The following is an 18,615-nucleotide window of genomic DNA, read 5'->3' as shown; positions in this document are numbered from 1 at the left end:
TAAATAATCCGAAGATAAAGCTATGTGCGAGTGTGAGAATGATCAGTGCTATCCTGCTCTGCATGGTGCTAGAGATTACCCTACAATGGAATTCCAGCTCCAGTTTCGCGTAACGTTCGTAAGCAGATGACGTAAAACGATTGATAAACGTTTAATTATCGATCTGCTAACATCTTATACGCTTCGCGTATCCACGAGTTAAAAAGACTCCCACAAGTTGAAGACAGTATGCCAAACTCAAGATAGGGGTGCTGAAGTCATTCTTATTACTATTCTTTAAATAAAAAGTACTAAGTGAAGAGGACTTTATCGGGTATAAAGGGACAGAGCAGAACAACGTATCAAGAGTATCAAGTTTATTCACACACATCATACAATAATGATATGATATAATTAATTAATTATAGATATCATAAATAAATAATATTACTTATGATAATAATAATAGTTAATGATATCTAGTGTGCTTGGTTATTGAAATGATATAAATTTTCGATTAGCTAAAACGAGATTATGAATTCAAATGGATGATGCATATAACAAGTAATCAGAATAGATAATGGATAATATATAATGGATAATGAATAATAGATTATGGCTTATGGCTTATGGCTTATGGCTTATGGCTTATGGCTTATGGCTTATGGCTTATGGCTTATGGCTTATGGCTTATGGCTTATGGCTTATGGCTTATGGCTTATGGCTTATGGCTTATGGCTAAAACATGGCTAAAACATAGCTAATGGATTATAGATAATGTCTAAAAGGTACTTGTTAGGAGCTATTAGTGAGATAATGGTAAATGCATGGTAATGAGAGAACACTTGGAGACCATTTAGCCATTCGCTTCGTGGTTTCCTAGGCTTCTGTCCTTTTCTCTCTGCATCCCACCTGTTTTGCTCAGAGCATCAAACACGCAACATCCCCAGTTGAGAATCCAAATCAAAAGACCTTTATTTGACTCTGAGGAACAATTTTCATTGATTGATCAAAGTAGTCGCAAAGTTGTTTGTGTTTTACTTGGAAACTAAAGTTGAAAATTCACAAGCAAACCGAAAATAATTATGTATGGATCTGTGATTTTGAGGTCCGTTTTTTAAAATGAATACGTCTTTTAACATGGATGAGAAACTAGTTGTTCGTTTAGCCAAAGAACAAGACTTTCAAGGTGTTCTAGAAGCATCTGAAGGTGTCTATGATGGCAGTGATTATCTTCCTTTTGTGTTCCATCAATGGCTGAAGACGCCTGGCAAGTACACGTTTGTAGGTGAGCTTCATGGAAAGATTATTGCCTTCCAAGCAGCTAATGTTATTGATGGTGGACAGACTATTTTTTCCCAGAGTCTTCGAATACTATCGTGGTAGGGGATATAGTTATCAGATGAAGTCAGAAGTACTAAACCAAGTACGTCTTGTTCACCCAGGAGTATCAAAATTACGTTTTATGGCACTTGAAAGCAATAAAAGGATAAACCATTATTACCAGCGCCAAGACGTTCTTATGAAAAAGCAGATTAACACTTTTCAAATACCTAAACAAATGGTGGTTGAATTTAGAGGCGTTTATAATGACAGAAAAGAGCTACACGAGCTGATAGTAGAGGATGCTGTTGAGTTCGTCCTGAAGCAAAGAAAATACGATCATATAATACCCTGCAAAGTAATGGTAGTTTTGAAAGAGCCTTATGAATTGATGCCAGCCAATGCTGACTTGCTTTTCAAGCAAGGTGACAAGATGTTTACAGATGTAAGTACAGATCTACTGAGACAAGGTTTAACACCGAGATCTCTCAGTCATGGAAGATTGGTTAACTGTGTCAAGCAACAAAGCTGGGTCTGCAACATTTATGCAAGTGAAAGAGATGTATTCAAAGCTCATATGATACGACATGTGATGGCTGCCATTGAACAACTAGAGAAAACTGGGACAAAAACTGGTTTAGCCGTTCAAAGCTTCCCAGATTTAGATTTCGAAAGAGAAGTCTTTAGAGAAGTTTTAGGCTTGCAAGCAGAGGTCACTGATTGTGTAGTGTGTTATGAAAGGCCGGCTTTTAGCAGTTCAAAACTCTAGAACTGCTAGAATAATTCGTTATCATTCGACTCAATTTGAGCATGGACCTTTATACAACAGGGCAGAAAAAGGGCTGATTAACAAAATACCAAAATTTGGGGTAATTTAAGGAATGCGTCTTGAGATATAACTCCCTGAACGTTGGGAGAGATGATATTTTGATCAGCACAAAAACTAACATTTTTGCTTATATTTCGAAGTAGAGTTGCTCGAGGTTAGCAGAATTTTGTGAAAAGATTAAAGCACAAGAGACACGAATGAAACACTAAACGTTTTTTAGCATGAATGAGAGATAAAGAAAAAAATTACGAAAGTAGCAGCTTTGTCGTTTTTCTGCTCTGTCCCTTTATACCCGATAAAGTCCTCTTCACTTAGTACTTTTTATTTAAAGAATAGTAATAAGAATGACTTCAGCACCCCTGTCTTGAGTTTGGCATACTGTCTTCAACTTGTGGGAGTCTTTTTAACTCGTGGATACGCGAAGCGTATAAGATGTTAGCAGATCGATAATTAAACGTTTATCAATCGTTTTACGTCATCTACTTACGAACGTTACGCGAAACTTAGAGCTGGAATTCCATTGTAGGGTAATCTCTAGCACCATGCAGAGCAGGCTAGCACTGATCATTTTCACACTCGCACATAGCTTTACCTTCGGATTATTGATATCAAAAGAATCAAGAAAAGATCGATGCATGGGGTGGTGACCCGGTATAAAAAAAAAATTATCAGCAGTAAACACGTTTGAATGCTAATTAGGAAAGCTAGATAGGGCGTAATTTCGTAACCTACCAGCATGACAGGATTAATAATATATACAATCACTTAAAACCAATTATTAATGTTCTTAAGATGCAGTTTAAATACTTGGAATGTTTGAAATGTCCTTAAGATGTGATTAATTTGAATGTTCTTGCAATGTTCACTGTGCAGCTTAATACCGCTTTCTGCATTCTGAGTAATACATCTTTGTATCTTGCTCCAAAGATATTCTTCATCTCAGGCTCCATCTCTTTAGACCATCCTCCAAGAGCGTCCAAAATGAGGTTCACTTGTAAGATCGTGTATCCTGGGTGTTGTTTTGTGAGCTCAAGTCTAAGTGCTCCATACTTCTTCGTCTTCTCTTTGTCTTTCTTTTCTCGGTTGTTAACCCACGGACAGCTCATTTCTACCATGAGTACTTTCTTGTTATTGTGGTCGATGAAACGCGCGTCCACACGGTTAGATCGTACATACATGTGGTCAGCATATACAGGTACATCCCAGTATGCTTCAGCGTCAGTTGATTTGTAGAGTGGTTTGGGTTTGACATCAGAAAACCATGGGGGTGTACTATCAGCCAGTTTGAGATCTCTTAGCATCTCAAAGAAAAACACTTTCAAAGCAGCGTTGTGTCTATCCAGGTACTTGGACTGTGCAAGGGACGGACATCCAGCCAGTACATGTGCCAGACATTCGGAACCCTCGCCGCACATTCTGCATGTGACATTATTCTTGTCTGTTGTTCCCGTCTTGTAGGCGGAGTAGACTCTCGTTGGGGTTAGCTGTTCGTAAAATTCCATAATGCCTGCAACACAATGGGTAGGAGCGCTTACCCACTTGTTAAGCCATGCAAAGCAGCCTTCATGACTTAATTGATCATCCTGCCATCTTGCTTTCAGTAGACTTCCTTGCCAATGTTGATCTTCAACCTTCCCCACGAGTTTTTCATTTATTATTATTATTATTATTATTATTATTATCATTATTATTATCATTATTGTTATCATCATCATTATTATTATTATTATTGTTATTATTATTATTATTGTTGTTGTTATTATTATTATTATTTTCTTTATTTACAATTTGCTTCAATTTTGCTTACAAAATTCTTAGTTTACTGAGTCCAATCCATGGGCCTTGGGAATTAATTAGAATAAAAAATAAAATAAATCAATTAAAAGGGAAAAAAGAAATTGAGTAATCATGAGTCTTATTCTAATGATGTGTGCAGTTCCAAGGAGAGCGATCTTCTGTAATTCTGTGATAGAGATGTCCCCTTTTAAATGGTTGACACACGGTTCTATATAATTCTTTGTGAATTAACCCCAGTGCCCCAATGACAATATGTATGGTTTTTGTTTCCATACCCCACACTTTTTTATTTCTATTTCTAGATCTTTGTACTTTGAGAGTTTTTCTTCTTCTTCTTCTTCTTCTTCTTCTTCTTCTCGCTTCGATGGAAAGGCACGGCTACCTTTCAAGATGGCGCAGGGAACTGTGAAAGGACTATTCGCAAGGCCTTTGTTTTTCGAGTAACAGTGTTGCGCAAAAGAAACCCACTGTCTTTTAACATCACCTTAAGATTCTGCAGCTTTAAACTTCATCACGTGACTTCCGTCCGTGTACCCACCTAAGGGTTCAAAGCAAAACCACTCGCAGATGCACCAAAAACATCTCTTTGGGACAAATTTTAAGCCAAGAACAAGAGCTATATAAACATTTTTATGTAGTCAAAGACGGATCAAGAAACAATGTTTAAGAATTGGCAATTCAAAAAATACTTTCTCTCGATAGTATTTCTATTTCAGTAATATTTCTAACCTTATTTAACAATGATTATAGGTAAGCTCTTTGAGCGTCTCGGTGAATATTCACCATAATCACTGAGCCTGAGGGGAATAATTGTTTTAGCATAATTTTAGACTCGAATATCAGAGAAAAGACGAGGTTAAGGTTAAAAAACATTTTAGGATTACTTCCGATCTGGCTATCTTGGAAAACCTCCTAATTACCGCTCGAACAGTGATTATCGTCTTAGAATCACTGATCGCTCGACCAATAACAGCAATAACAATTCTATATTCAAGTCTAAAACTATACTAAATATAATTTATTTTTATGTTGACTTGCATGAAATATAAAAAGGAATACATGTCACGTCAAATGTTCGCCATTTGATTTAGTTTTCCAGCTAGTATAATTACGTAAATTGAGATTATAATTGTGTTGATGAGTGACATGTTCTTGTAAGACCTTGTTTTCACTCGATATTCGAAAAGCTAAAAAATATTCAAAAAATTTTTTCTTAAAAAGGCCAATCACTGACAAAAAAAATTCTTATTTTGCATTAATCAATCTGTATCTCATTTGTTCTTGTGAAGTTTAAATGAATGTAAACTTTAATGAATTTAAAAAAATTTCAAACACTTTGCTCGCTGATTTTCGTATTTTCCCCAGCACAAATGAAGAACAGATGGAAAGTGGTAAAATTATTTTATTGGCAAAATTGTGTTACTGGCAATGCATAAATTTATATACTAAAATAATTTAGGCACATTGCAGTGCTCGCTCCGATTGTTTTGAAGAAACCATGTATGATGAGAGTATAAAACACCCTCTTCCCATTTTTTTTTTACGCGATCATTATTATTTTTCGTTAATTTGTGCACTTTTTATTTAATTATAAAGAAAAACTAAACCGTTTTCCGTGTTTGATACTTTGATCAAAACCCTTGGTTTTCTAAGAGAGCATTCTATTAATTTCATATGCCTACGCCGAAAAGGAGTTTGTCATAGTAACCATATTTACCTTAAATCTCTTAGTAAAACTTTACTCCAAAACCAAATACTGATATTTCGATGGAGTCTCTTCAGTGCTTTCAGGTTAGCCTGCTACGCATTTCCTAGGCTACTCTCGTATTCCCTCGGCATCCAACGTGATTAGATCACACACTTACAAGACAACTACCAAAAGGGGCGCGCTGTCTGCCCCTCTCCTTAATTCATATCAACTAACATGGATGAGAAACTATCTGTTCGTTTAGCCAAAGAACAAGACTTTCAAGGTGTTCTAGAAGCATCTGAAGGTGTCTTTGATGGCAGTGATTATCTTCCTTTTGTGTTCCATCAATGGCTGAAGACGCCTGGCAAGTACACGTTTGTAGGTGGGCTTCATGGAAAGATTATTGCCTTCCAAGCAGCTAATGTTATTGATGGTGGACAGACTATTTTTTCCCGAAGTCTTCGAATACACCAAGACTATCGTGGTAGGGGATATAGTTATCAGATGAATTCACAAGTACTAAACCAAGTACGTCTTGTTCACCCAGGAGCATCAAAAGAACGTTTCATGGCATTTGAAAGCAATGAAAAGATGAAGCGTTATTCCCAGCGACTTGGTCACGAAGTCCTTATGAAAAAGCAGATTAACACTTTTCAAATACCTAAAGAAATGGTGGTTGAATTTAGAGGCGTTTATAATGTCAGAAAAGAGCTACACGAGCTAAAAGTAGAGGATGCTGCTGAGTTCGTCCTGAAACAAAGAAAATACGATCATATAATACCCTGCAAAGTAATGGTAGTTTTGAAAGAGCCTTATGAATTGATGCTAGCCAATGCTGACTTGCTTTTCAAGCAAGGTGACAAGATGTTTACAGATGTAAGTACAGATCTACTGAGACAAGGTTTAACACCGAGATCTCTCAGTCATGGAAGATTGGTTAACCGTGTCAAGCAACAAAGCTGGGTCTGCAACATCTATGCAAGTGAAAGAGATGTATTCAAAGCTCATATGATACGACATGTGATGGCTGCCATTGAACAACTAGAGAAAACTGGGAGAAAAACTAGTTTAGCCGTTCAAAGCTTCCCAGATTTAGATTTCGAAAGAGAAGTCTTTAGAGAAGTTTTAGGCTTGCAAGCAGAGGTCACTGATTGTGGAGTGTGTTATGAAAGTGAAATTAACTGAAGCCCTTGGGAGCCTTGTTATTGCGATTCCCAGTCACACGCGACCAACTAGACCTTCATTACTAACGAAAAATTTAATTTGGGTGGACGTCAATCAAAAGGGTTTCTATCGTTTCTATTGGTTTCTACACCAGGACTAATGCGAATACCCACGTGAACACGTGCAAATGTGCAAAAATCGTTGTCCTTATCTCATGCTTCTTGTCACTGTGAATTTCTCACTCTGGATATATTTTCTCAAAAATGTCACAGGATTCCGGCTCCGAATCTTAACGCTTGATTGCAAAGCTATCGCTATGGATATGATTTGAGTTTCTTCAAGATAGGATAAGTCAATACTGATAGTTTGCAGTTAAAAGTTTGAAATTCGAAGTCGGAATCCTTAGACATGTTTAAGAAACCCTTTTGATTGACGTCCACCAAAACTCAATTTTTCGTTTGTGATTTTGGTTTCATCTTGGTCGCGTGTGACTGGGAATCGCAGTAAATACAGTAAGCCGGGACTGTAAGTTAGAGGAAGAATGGCGAGATTCTCACGAGCGAGACACTCAGGGCCTTAAAATAACTGAGGAGACTGAGGTGTGCTGTCTTCGTAATTACAGCTGCAAATGGTTAGACTTTCAAGTCTTCTCGAATAAGGGCTTTAAACCGTAGGCCCTTACAACCCTTCCTAACCTGCAGTAAATGGGAGACATAAAAGAACCTGTTGAATTATTTGTGTAAGAGTAGAATTAATTAAGAGTAAGATTGTCTCCCGGTTTAACAGCCTATCCCAATTTGGAAGCATAACACTAACGTACTAATTATTCACTCATGATCGTAAGCTGCACGGCTGCTAATAGCACCTTAATATGCAGCCCGTAAAGTCCTCTACTGGTCATAAATGTAAAGCGCATTGAGGTAATTGTGAAATGCGCTATATAAGAACCTCCCATTATTATTATTATATTGAAAACTCAACACATACAAATTTGGAACTAGTTCCCACCGTACACCTTAATTAAGAGTATCCTATTCCAGATGAGTAGGGTTCTCGTTCCTAGACGTTACTCATCTGGGAACGAGAATGAAAATCTGGGTCGAGTTGGTATTGCAATGCATTGTGGGATTGTTCAACAAAATCGCAGAAGCACAGGTAGCCCAATCTCGATCTGTTTCTATCATAGTAAATATATGGGGATATTGGGACAATTTATCAAGATATCCTCCACAGGCATCAAACATACTTCTATATTGTATATATAGATATTTGTTTTGCTTTTGCGAAGACTGAATTTTAGAATTTTTACTCACATTTGCCTAATGCTACTATGAATAGGCTTTGGGCTTCCTGTGGATCGATTATTTGGTACAAGAATCCCTGAAATCTTTTATAAAAATCGAAAATGAATTATCGAGTGTTCCGATTTCTCAGCCATGTACGACAGCCGTTCTCTCGCTCAATCCAAACCACTCCTACACGTTCTCAAGATTATAAAATAGTCCAAGTAGGCGAAGCTGAAGATTTTATCCATCGCTGCATGACCAAGGTTGGAACATCTAGTGAGCACGCCGTTCAACTTGCTAAAGTCTTGATTTCAGGGGATGTTAGAGGACACTTTAGCCATGGACTTAATAGATTAGGTATAAAGACATTAATATACAATGAATTCATGAACACAAATAGAAAAAAAAATTGTGAAAACTAATCTTGTAATGACGGCATCATGGTTCTTGTACAGCAGTTGTTTTGATTCGTCTATTAACCAACCTACATTAGTTTGATAATGTACAAACAACTTTCGACTGTTCTTTAAGAACTTTATGTCCGAGTCGTCATTTCTCGAGTGTTTTCGAAATGTAGTCGTGGTTTTTATAGGTTTTTTAAACACAGATGATTTGAAGTCGAAGGTTTCAAGGGTATCAAGTTGCTGTTGCAAGTTCGGGAAAATACAATTTAGGGGCATTTGCAAAAGCATTTCAAAATATCTTTCAAAGAGAAGACTGAGATAAGAATAACTTAAGTATTTCCAAGGGTTGGGGGGAATTGGGGAGGTTGCATTGTGTAGTTCTAGAAAATATCCATAGCTCCCCCATGGAGTGGGATTGGAATTTCCAAGGGGTGGGGAGGGTCTGAGAAGGGTATATTGTGTAGTTCCAGAAAATATCCATACCTCCCCCATGGAGGGGATTGGAATTTCCAAGGGGTGGGGAGGGTCTGAGGAGGGTATATTGTGTAGTTCCATAAAAACCATAAAAACATGCCTTCTTTATTAACATATGTATTTTTCCCTGTAACAGAGATGTACGTTCATGACATTGAGGTTGGTACGACGATCAGTCAGGGTGAACCAAAGGTCGTGAAGGAAAGCCCGGCAACTGCTTTGGTTGATGGGAACAACTTGCTTGGACCGGTATGCATATGTACTATCATGCACACAAAGTATAACCAACCCTTGTTACCACCCCTTGGAAATTCCAATCCCCCTCCATGGGGAGGTATGCATATTTTCTTGTACTACACAATATACCCTCCGCAGACAATCCCCACCCCTTGGAAATTCCAATCCCCCTCCATGGGGGAGGTATGGATATTTTCTGGAACTACACAATATACCCTCCTCAGACCCTCCCCACCCCTTGAAAATGCATTCCAATCCCCCTCCATGGGTGAGGTATGCATATTTTCTGGAACTACACAATATACCCGCCTCAGACCCTCCCTACCCCTCTGTGGCCTCTGAACTTGTCTTCTTCATATACAGATTTCATTCTTTCAGGTTGTTGGTAACGTTTGCATGGATATTGCCATCAAAAAAGCCAAAGAAGTAGGCATTGCATGGGTAGCATGTAAAGGTAACATGTTAACAAGTTTTTATCATTATTTCTGTGCTTTTATTGACATATATAATTGGTCTAAGTTTTTTCGTATCTTATATCAACCAGGTTCAAATCACTATGGTATTGCAGGATGGTATACTTTGCGAGCCTTAGAACATGGATTAATTGTAAGAGTTACAATATTTAATTTACATTGATTGTTATAATTACCCGATCCACACAAGAAATATTTAGCTTTTCCAAGGTAAAGTAAAAAAGAGGGTCCAGTTGGAATTCCAGTGCATTGTGGGACTGTTTGAGGGACACATTTCTAAGATGGTGTTCTATTTTGTTCCCTAAAACTGTCCCACAAATTCTCTGAAATATTATCTCGATCCATTTTTTTTTTACTCAGCCTAGGAATAGCTCTTAATAACTTATTAATAAGACATCAAGGTTGATTAAAGCCAGAAGACAAAAAAATTTGGAACTCTGAGTTGGTAGCATAATACTCCAGTTTTGAGTTCTTTTTGCTCAGTCTTAGTCTCGTTTGTGTGTTATAATATTCAGATATTCACCAAAATCTGTGGCATTTTAATCAACATTCCTTACTATACAATGGACCTTAATAAATGAAAAGAACACGTTTGTACACAATCGAGGCTAAGACTGAGTAACGGCGAATTTGAAATGGGAGTATTATGACTTCAGCTGATTATGTGAAAAAAATCGTAAAGACCTTGATTCTTGTCGTTTAGATGTTTACCCTTAATTCCTTATCTTTTTGGAATGATCTTTTACCTATCGCATTTGGTTAAAACATCTTTGAAAAATACAAATAAAATAAAGATAAATATCTGCATGGTTATTTTAATGTTTTGTAATTTTGATATTGCTTTCAGGGGATTAGTGTCACTAACACGTCGCCATTGGTTGTGCCGACCAGAGGGAGAGAGGTACATTAGATAAGATTATCTTATTTCTGTATTGTTAAGCTCGCAGACTATAAGACCCCTTGTATAAATAAAATGAAATTTAGCAGCATTTTGGCATTAATTTCTACCATTGGTTGTGCCGACCAGAGGGAGAGAGGTACATTAGATAAGATTATGTTATTTCTGTACTGTTAAGCTCGCAGACTATAAGACCCCTTGTATAAATGAAATGAGATTTAGCAGCATTTTGTCATTGCTTTCTACCACTGGTTGTGCCCAACCAAAGGGAGGTACATTAGATAAGATTATCTTATTTTTGTACTGTTAAGCTAGCAGACTATATACCCTTGTATAAATAAAATGAGATTTAGCAGCATTTTGGCATTGATTTCTGCAGAGGAAGGAATACCAACTAGGAGAAAAAACTCTTGAAGCACTTTTAACATGCAGGATAAGAAAACTGTTTTTTTTAACCCCCAGATAGGGAATTAGTTTAAGGGCTCTATAAGTACAACAACATACAGTACCAAATTAAACTACCATTTATGAAGACCATTTCTCTAGGTTCTCGGTCCCCCCCCCCCCCCCCCCCCCCAAAGGGAAATCCTAACACTGGCTTTCACTTTCATGTTATAAATCACAATGGTGTTCTTGCGGTGTTCTTAAAATAAATGTTTCTAAAATATATACAGTATTACTGTATAGACTACCAATACATGTAGATGATATCAATGTGTAAGTTCAAAAATTTTATTTAAAAAATCTTGACTGCTATAATAACTGTGTCAAAACAGTAGAAAAATAAATATTGTCAGGTCAGGCTTGGAGTCTGCTACTGGTAACACTGTAATCTAAACTCTCCCCCATCAGTGTATACATGAGTACTGATGAGGAGGCATTTAATAGTGATTTTTATTTTTTAAGAACACCTTTTAATATTTCAGGCTGATTGTTTTCTAATTTACATGGTACTTAAAATGCCCAAATTCAGGCTGGGTGTTCTTAACCCACTTGTTCTTTTATGTGGGTTTTTACTGTACTGCAAAGGGAAATCACTGGGCACTTATTGCCATCATTTTAAAGTACAAAATATAATGCAGCACTTTATCATCATGATTATTTATATCAGGTCTTGTAACATTTTTCAGGTTACTCTTGGAACAAATCCGATATCTGTGTCTGCACCAGGGAGGAGTGGGGATAGTTTTGTCCTAGACATGGCAACATCCGCTGTAGCTCTTGGAAAGGTATGTTTCTTTAAATTAACTTTAGGTGCTTCTTTGACCTAGACAACTCCAAACATGACAAAATTTCTTTGGACATTTATTCCGATATTTTACTATAATACTATGGGGTCTATAAAGTAAGTTTGTCATTCATTTGCTTTAAGTTAAAATACAGGCATCTCGAAGGTATCAATTGAGGTCATTGAAATTGACTTATATTCATGTATCCCCCCCTTTGAACACCAGTCCCCCCTTGACCATAAATAACAAACAGTTCTTAAAATGCTTTTTTATGTCTAGAGGTAGTCATGTCCTACTGAGATTGTTTAATTTGGCTAAAAGAATGAACAAATAGATTTTGAAATAAGTAAAATTAATGTACCGCTAGATATTATAAGACAAAACAAACAAACTGTAGCAACATATGGAAAAATGAATGAATAAAAAAATGGGATTTATGAATAGTCCCTTTTCCCATTTGCTAAATACCACTGTGTCTTAAGACTGAAGACTCATCTCCGCAGGCTTAGCCTCACTTTAGAGTAAATCATTTGCAAATGTCAACTGTAATGTAAAGAGTGTGCAGCTCGAACAATACCAATGTTTTGAAATCCCACAGACTTTTAATGGTATCTGTGAATAGCTGACTCATAAATGAAGTCAAGGCTGCGTAAATGAGTCTGTAGTATTCAAAAACAACGGTAGGCATCGAATGTGAAACTGGTGTATTGAAAAGGCTATTGATTTGTTTGCAACATTCATAACGGTGTATTTTAGCACTTATTTCTTAGCACTGATTCTAATTTTCTTAATATTTTTATTTCAGATTGAGATGAACAAGCGCAAGAATGAACCAATACCACGTGGATGGGGTGTAGATAATAAGGGTTTGGTACGTTATGAATGAATCAATGTATGACAAGACAAAGCCGAACAGATAGAGGAAATAAGGGGCCGTTTATTTTGTACTTGCATGGGGGGGGGGGGGGGGGGGGGGGGTGCTGGTGGAATTCTGGTGGGATTTTGTGAATTGTAAGTAAAAGATAGTATAACCCCTTCCCAATCTGATTTTTTTTAACGTGGACCACTATTATTCAATAGTTGTTATTACAGTTGAGCCGGCATATAAATTCTTTTGTTTTAAGAATCATACAAGAGAGGCTATTGGGTCGATACAATGCTTTTTGTCTCATTTGCATCTCATTTGCATGCATCTATAATAACTGGGGTCTTCCTTGCTGTTGCACGTTACGTCCTCGCGGCCATGTTGGTGTCATTTAACAGAAGGTTTCTCATTAGCATCCATTGTTAACGGCACCACCTAATTATTTTTAGGATGGCCCCCCCTTAAATGCCATATTTTTATGTGCCCCCCCCCCCCCATCTGATCCCCCACCCACACCCATTCACGTAAAAAAAGCAGTCCCTAAAAGAATAGTGGGAGGAATATTGGAGGAAGGAAGGAAGGAATGGAAGGGAAGATATGCGTGTGTGGATGGACAGGTAAAACAAACTAGAAACCACAACGACTAAGATTTAAAACAATGAGAATGAGAATTGCGGTAGTCATTGTTATATAATATTTTGATATTTGTTCAGGAAACGTTAGATCCTCTTGACGTACTTGACCGAGGAGGTGGACAGTTGCCTCTGGGTGGCACAGAGCTAACAAGTAAGATAAACAACATTGATGATACTCTATTAACTATAGCGTTTTCTATTTCTTCAGTTCTAAATCTCGCATTCTAATTGGTAGGGAGCGCGTGCTTTATGAGAGCACACAGCACGCACGCGACCTTTGCATTTTATAAAAGAAATAAAAAAACTTGCTTGCTGTGCTGTGTGGAGTTATAAAGCACTTGGAGATTGGCAGAACACTCGAGATGTGTCGAGAAGCACTCCTAACACTTCTCTCGTGTTCTGCCAATCCCCGCGTGCTTTATAACTGCACACAGCACGCGCGCGCGTTTTCTATTGGTGTATCTTACGGGGTTGGACTGAGTAAAGTTTTGAAGTTGGAAATAATTGAAACTGTAAAATCTAAAGAGGTAGTTATATTCTGCCTTGAAATAACCTCTGCGGGGCTGATCTAAGTAAGGGCATGTCTGCAATTCATCGTGAAAAAGCAAAACCCAAATGAGATATTCACGTTTTCAAAACATCACGTGGCTGTATTTTCTCCCCTTTCTCAATCATATCACGCCAAGCAACTAGAAACGTTAGGTCTAAGGCACAGCGCGCTTATTTTTCATTCTCTCGTGGCCGTCAAGCTACCGTTAGGTCTAAGGCACTGCGCGCGCATTGACGGGCTCAAGCTTACTCATATTATGTACAGCGGTAAATAATATAACAATAAAAGATAAGTGCTTCCCCTCTGCCCTCTGTGTTCATGGGTCAACCCAAGACCTGAGAGGTGAAAGGCGAGTGTACTAGAGTAATTTTGGTATGACTGTGAAAAGCTCACGGCACAAGCGCGGTCGTGACACGGCAAGGGATACGCCAGACCAATCACATTGCACGAGAATTTACTCCTCATCCAATCATATACCCGGAACACGGCACGAACACGGCGCGGACACGGTCACGCCAATGTCACGGCACTGCCAGACCAATCGAATTGCGCGAGAAAAGAAATCAGCCAATCAAAATGCTAGAAAACATCACGGTCACGGCACTTCACGCATACGGCACCAACCTTCTCACAGTCATACGGAAACTGCTCTACTGCTACACTTCCCTTGATCATTGTCTTTGTTTCAGGTGGATACAAGGGATATGGTTTGGCCATGATGGTAGAAGTACTGTCAGGCGTGTTGGCTGGTAGTGCTATTGGTCCTGATATTCGTCGCTGGAAGGGTGATGACAGAATCGCTAACTTGGTGTGTAGCTAACAAACACTATGGGTAGATGTTATGTTTATAGACATTGCGATGTGCCAACCATCTTGACAATAGGTTTTTGTCACTGTTTTTTGGATTGTACGATAGATTTCTGGTGGGCGATTAAATTACAGTCGACCAAAAATGTTACGCCCATCTTTAGTAGTATATCTATTTATAGGCGAACAATTTCGGGACCTTGCTTCGTGTCGGCTTAATAAAGAATGCCCGCTGTATCGAGGCCTTGCACCATCACGTGATGGCAGCCACGACAGGAAGCACAACAATAGAGTCCTTTTCCCTTTTTCCCCTCAATTCTTTCTCATGTAAATCAGATCAGACCAGATTCAATTGTTCCTGCCTCCTGTCATGGCTGCCATCACGTGATGGTGCAAAGTCTCTATAGAGGTTTGTCTCACAGTGAATATTAAAAGAAGATTTCGAGGCCGTAAAATTATATTTCCTTTTATAGAGGATGTCCATTTTAAGGGGTCCACTTTATGAAGGAAGAACTGTATTTATAGAGAATACGACTATATGAACTTAATTGATCATTACGAATTGGTCTGTCAAGCCGATGCTTTGCCAGAACGCCGAGCTAACCGTATGATGGTGAAAGACTTTATTTGTGTGGTTATCTGTTATCTAGGCCCAGTGTTTTGCTGCTATCAATCCTGCCATGTTTGAGACTGGTTTTGAAGACAGGATGCAGGGTCTTATTGATCACTGCAGAGGGATGAAACCAGTAAGTCTTCATTATCATCATCACCATCTTTTACATCATCTATTATCCATCATCATCACCATCTTGTATCATCACCATCATCTTCACCATCATCCATCATTATCATCATCATCACCACCGTCTTCTTTAGCATTATTATCACTATCAGCATCTTCATTATCATCACTATTAGCATCTCCATCACCATGCATCATCATCGTCATCATCATCATCTATCATCCATCATCATCATCATCGCCATATTGTAACATCACCATCATTCATCATTATCATCATCATCTCTCATTATTATGCATCATCATCCATCACTATGTATCACCATCATCCATCATCATCACCATCATCCATCATCATCATCACCACCATCATCATCATTATCATCACCATCATCATGCACCATCATCATCATCACCATCATCATCATCACCATCATCCATCATCATCATCACCATCATCATTATCATCATCATCACCACCATCATGCATCCTCTTTATAACAACGTACTGACTCTTGATCCTGTTTTTGATATTCCAGGCAGAAGGTGAAGACCAGGTACTGGTTGCTGGTGACCCTGAAAGAATCCACATGAAGAAAGTCGAACAAGAGGGAGGCATTCGTTACCATGTAAACCTGCTGGCATCTTTGGTTAGTAAATTTGTTTCCATCTATTGGTGTGTGATGGACATATTCAGTAGTGAAAGACAAAGAAATGTCCCATTTCAAACTACGTGTCATTCCCTAGAGTATCGTTTCTGTGTTTAACGGTTGCGCATGAGAAGACCCATGAATATTCAAGAGAATTGACCCTTTGCGCTTGGCTGTAATGTGTCCCATTTCAAACTACGTGTCATTCCCTAGAGTACCGTTTCTGTGTTTAACGGTTGCACACGAGAAGACACATGAATATGGATGCAACTCAAACAAAGAATCTTATTCTCAAGAGAATGGCACGTGGTCTGAAATGGGAAAACTTTACGGCAAGGTAAAGAGCTCCATTGTCGTAAAAACAAAATTTAAAGAAATTTTTTTCTTAGGACAACCTCGCTGATAAACTCAGTGTTCAACGAATGGCAACAAAAGAGAGCGCCAATTAATGAGCCTAAGATGTCAATACCACGTGATTGTTGGACGATCACGTGACTGGTGGAGGGATAGTTGCCAGCATATAGGGTGACGTATGGATTAGACATTTTCAAATTCACATTCAAGTAGTGTTTTATAATCGTTCAGGGTAGTTAGTGATAGATACATAGCCTATTATATCATGGCTTTATATTTTCACAATATAAACCTCTTATTCAAACTTTCGTTAAATAATAATCCCTTTTCTAATATTCCTCTTCACAGTTCCCTGCGCCATCTTGAAAGGTAGCCGTGCCTTTGCATCGAAGCGAGACGAACGGTGTGCATGCAAAGTTAGGGACCTTTTTTCAACACCTTGGACAGTTATTCGCATGTCTCTATCATTGCAAGCTCACCGTTTGTCTCGCTTCGATGCAAAGGCACGGCTACCTTTCAAGATGGCGCAGGGAACTGTGAAAGGACTATTCGGTAAATACCGCTTTGTTTTACAACTACATTTGCGGAAGTCATCCGTAATGTAAAAAAATGCGCAAGTCGAACAATACCAATGTTTTGAAATCCCACAGACTTTTAATGGTATCTGTGAATAGCTGACTTATAAATGAAGCCTGTGCAAATGAGTCTGTAGTCTTCAAAAACAGCCGTATGCATCGAATACGAACCTGGTGTATTGGTAATCAATGATGAAAGTGAAGTAGTGAGCTCATCTCTCTAAGGTCTCCACTCGTGAGGAGAGTCTGTTGGGTATCTTGTTTGATTCGAGAGTCTTTTTTAATTATAGGGTTAGTTATTTTTGTAATGAGATTTTTGATGAGGGCTATAGCGGGTTAGACGTTAATAGAGCGTTTTCACGTGACGTCACAGCGGCCATTATGGGGTACCAAAACAATACATTTTCTATCCTCCTGGAATAGCGCAGCGCAGCCGTGACGTCATCAATACGAAGACAAAGGCGAAATTCAGACAAACAAACTTACAAGTTTACTTTCAGCAGATGATTTTCACAGCCGATCGCAGTTGATCTTAGTTTACATGGGTTATTATTGTGACTTTAAGTAAATATAATAAAATCGGTTCGTATAATCCTCGTAGCAGTTAAACAGAATGCAATGTTTGTCCGAATCTTCAAGCTATTTTTAGAATCAGTGCGCTGCGCTATTGAACTTTATTTTAATGCAAATACTGTGCAGAAAGTTTCTATTGTTTATGGCTGCCTTCTCACGTGAGCGAAAACGCTCTATAGGATGTATGACTATTGAATGATAGTTAAGTAATAATTTAGAATATCATAGCTAGGAGCATTTATATAAGAATTAGAATATTAAATCATAGAATATTAGAATATTTGCTAGCAAATATGTATTTCGTATAACTAGCGTTAACTTCAAGTTAAAATTGTAGTACAGTGATACTTCTATTCTTCGTTTGCAATAGACGTCATAGTCGCCATGTTAGAAGAATTTGACAAAAGATTTTTCAATGAATTCTTTTGTTGTATCTTCCAACATGGCGGACATCTCTTTTGTTATTTTGCTCTCTTGGGATTGATTGCAAACCAAGAATTAAGCGGGACACCCTTCATTAAACAGACAGCTTGTTGCACAGTCCCAAAATTTTATTTCTATTTACTGTATGGACGGACCATTAGATAAGTGAGGGGGGAGGGGTGGTGGGGGTTGCGCAAATCCCAAAAAGTATCGAGCAAGCACTTCACCTTCAAAAATATATCGCGTACTACCCGCTCTCCTTACAGAAAAGAAATATCGACCCCCCCCTCCCGGAATTATCTAATAGTCTATCCCAAAAACAATCCTCTCTTCAGTAGACACCCTTTTTTAAGTAAACACTATATAAGGTCTCGAAGGGTCTCTGCTTTATACAAATATCACTGTACTTTTTTAGACAGATGCCTTTGTACTGTCCCTAATAAATATAGTTATAAGTTTTATAAGTTTTTCTATTGCTTGTATTGAAATTTTTTCATAGTTTTATTATTATCTTGATATAATCTCCTTCCTCTCTCCTCCAAAGTCAACGACAGGTGAAACTTTTTCCCCCACAAACGTACGTTTTTCTCTATTTTGACTGCAAAATACGTTGACAACCATCAAGAGCTTCTTTGATTTTCATTCTTTTATAACCTGT

At 38.0% G+C, this 18,615-nt stretch overlaps 3 protein-coding genes across 3 annotated transcripts; 2 read left to right on the top strand and 1 right to left on the bottom strand.

Moving 5' to 3' along the window:
* Window positions 1–2,849: 2,849 nt before the first annotated feature.
* Window positions 2,850–3,766, bottom strand: LOC148910828 (uncharacterized). The gene has a single exon (XM_089030188.1). It carries the CDS (start codon window positions 3,631–3,633, stop codon window positions 2,959–2,961), a length of 675 nt encoding a protein of 224 aa, XP_088886314.1. The 5' UTR covers window positions 3,634–3,766; the 3' UTR covers window positions 2,850–2,958.
* A 2,034-nt stretch (window positions 3,767–5,800) lies between these two features.
* Window positions 5,801–7,985, top strand: LOC116291914 (uncharacterized). The gene has a single exon (XM_031699147.2). It carries the CDS (start codon window positions 5,853–5,855, stop codon window positions 6,801–6,803), a length of 951 nt encoding a protein of 316 aa, XP_031555007.2. The 5' UTR covers window positions 5,801–5,852; the 3' UTR covers window positions 6,804–7,985.
* Window positions 7,986–8,121: 136 nt separating this feature from the next.
* Window positions 8,122–18,421, top strand: LOC116291913 (uncharacterized). Its single transcript, XM_031699146.2, has 12 exons — window positions 8,122–8,425; window positions 9,083–9,195; window positions 9,562–9,637; window positions 9,728–9,789; window positions 10,504–10,557; window positions 11,685–11,783; window positions 12,589–12,654; window positions 13,362–13,434; window positions 14,523–14,641; window positions 15,291–15,386; window positions 15,922–16,032; window positions 16,422–18,421. Exons 1-12 carry the CDS (start codon window positions 8,188–8,190, stop codon window positions 16,479–16,481), a joined length of 1,167 nt encoding a protein of 388 aa, XP_031555006.2. The 5' UTR covers window positions 8,122–8,187; the 3' UTR covers window positions 16,482–18,421.
* Window positions 18,422–18,615: the final 194 nt, after the last annotated feature.

Source organism: Actinia tenebrosa, unplaced genomic scaffold (genome assembly GCF_029948245.1).
Source record: "Actinia tenebrosa isolate PJP-AT-01 unplaced genomic scaffold, QUT_ActTen_1.0 PGA_scaffold15__27_contigs__length_11533743, whole genome shotgun sequence".
Classification (NCBI taxonomy): domain Eukaryota; kingdom Metazoa; phylum Cnidaria; class Anthozoa; order Actiniaria; family Actiniidae; genus Actinia; species Actinia tenebrosa.
The sequence above is the reverse complement of the archived record's forward strand: the minus strand, read 5'-3'. Positions and strand labels throughout refer to the sequence as shown.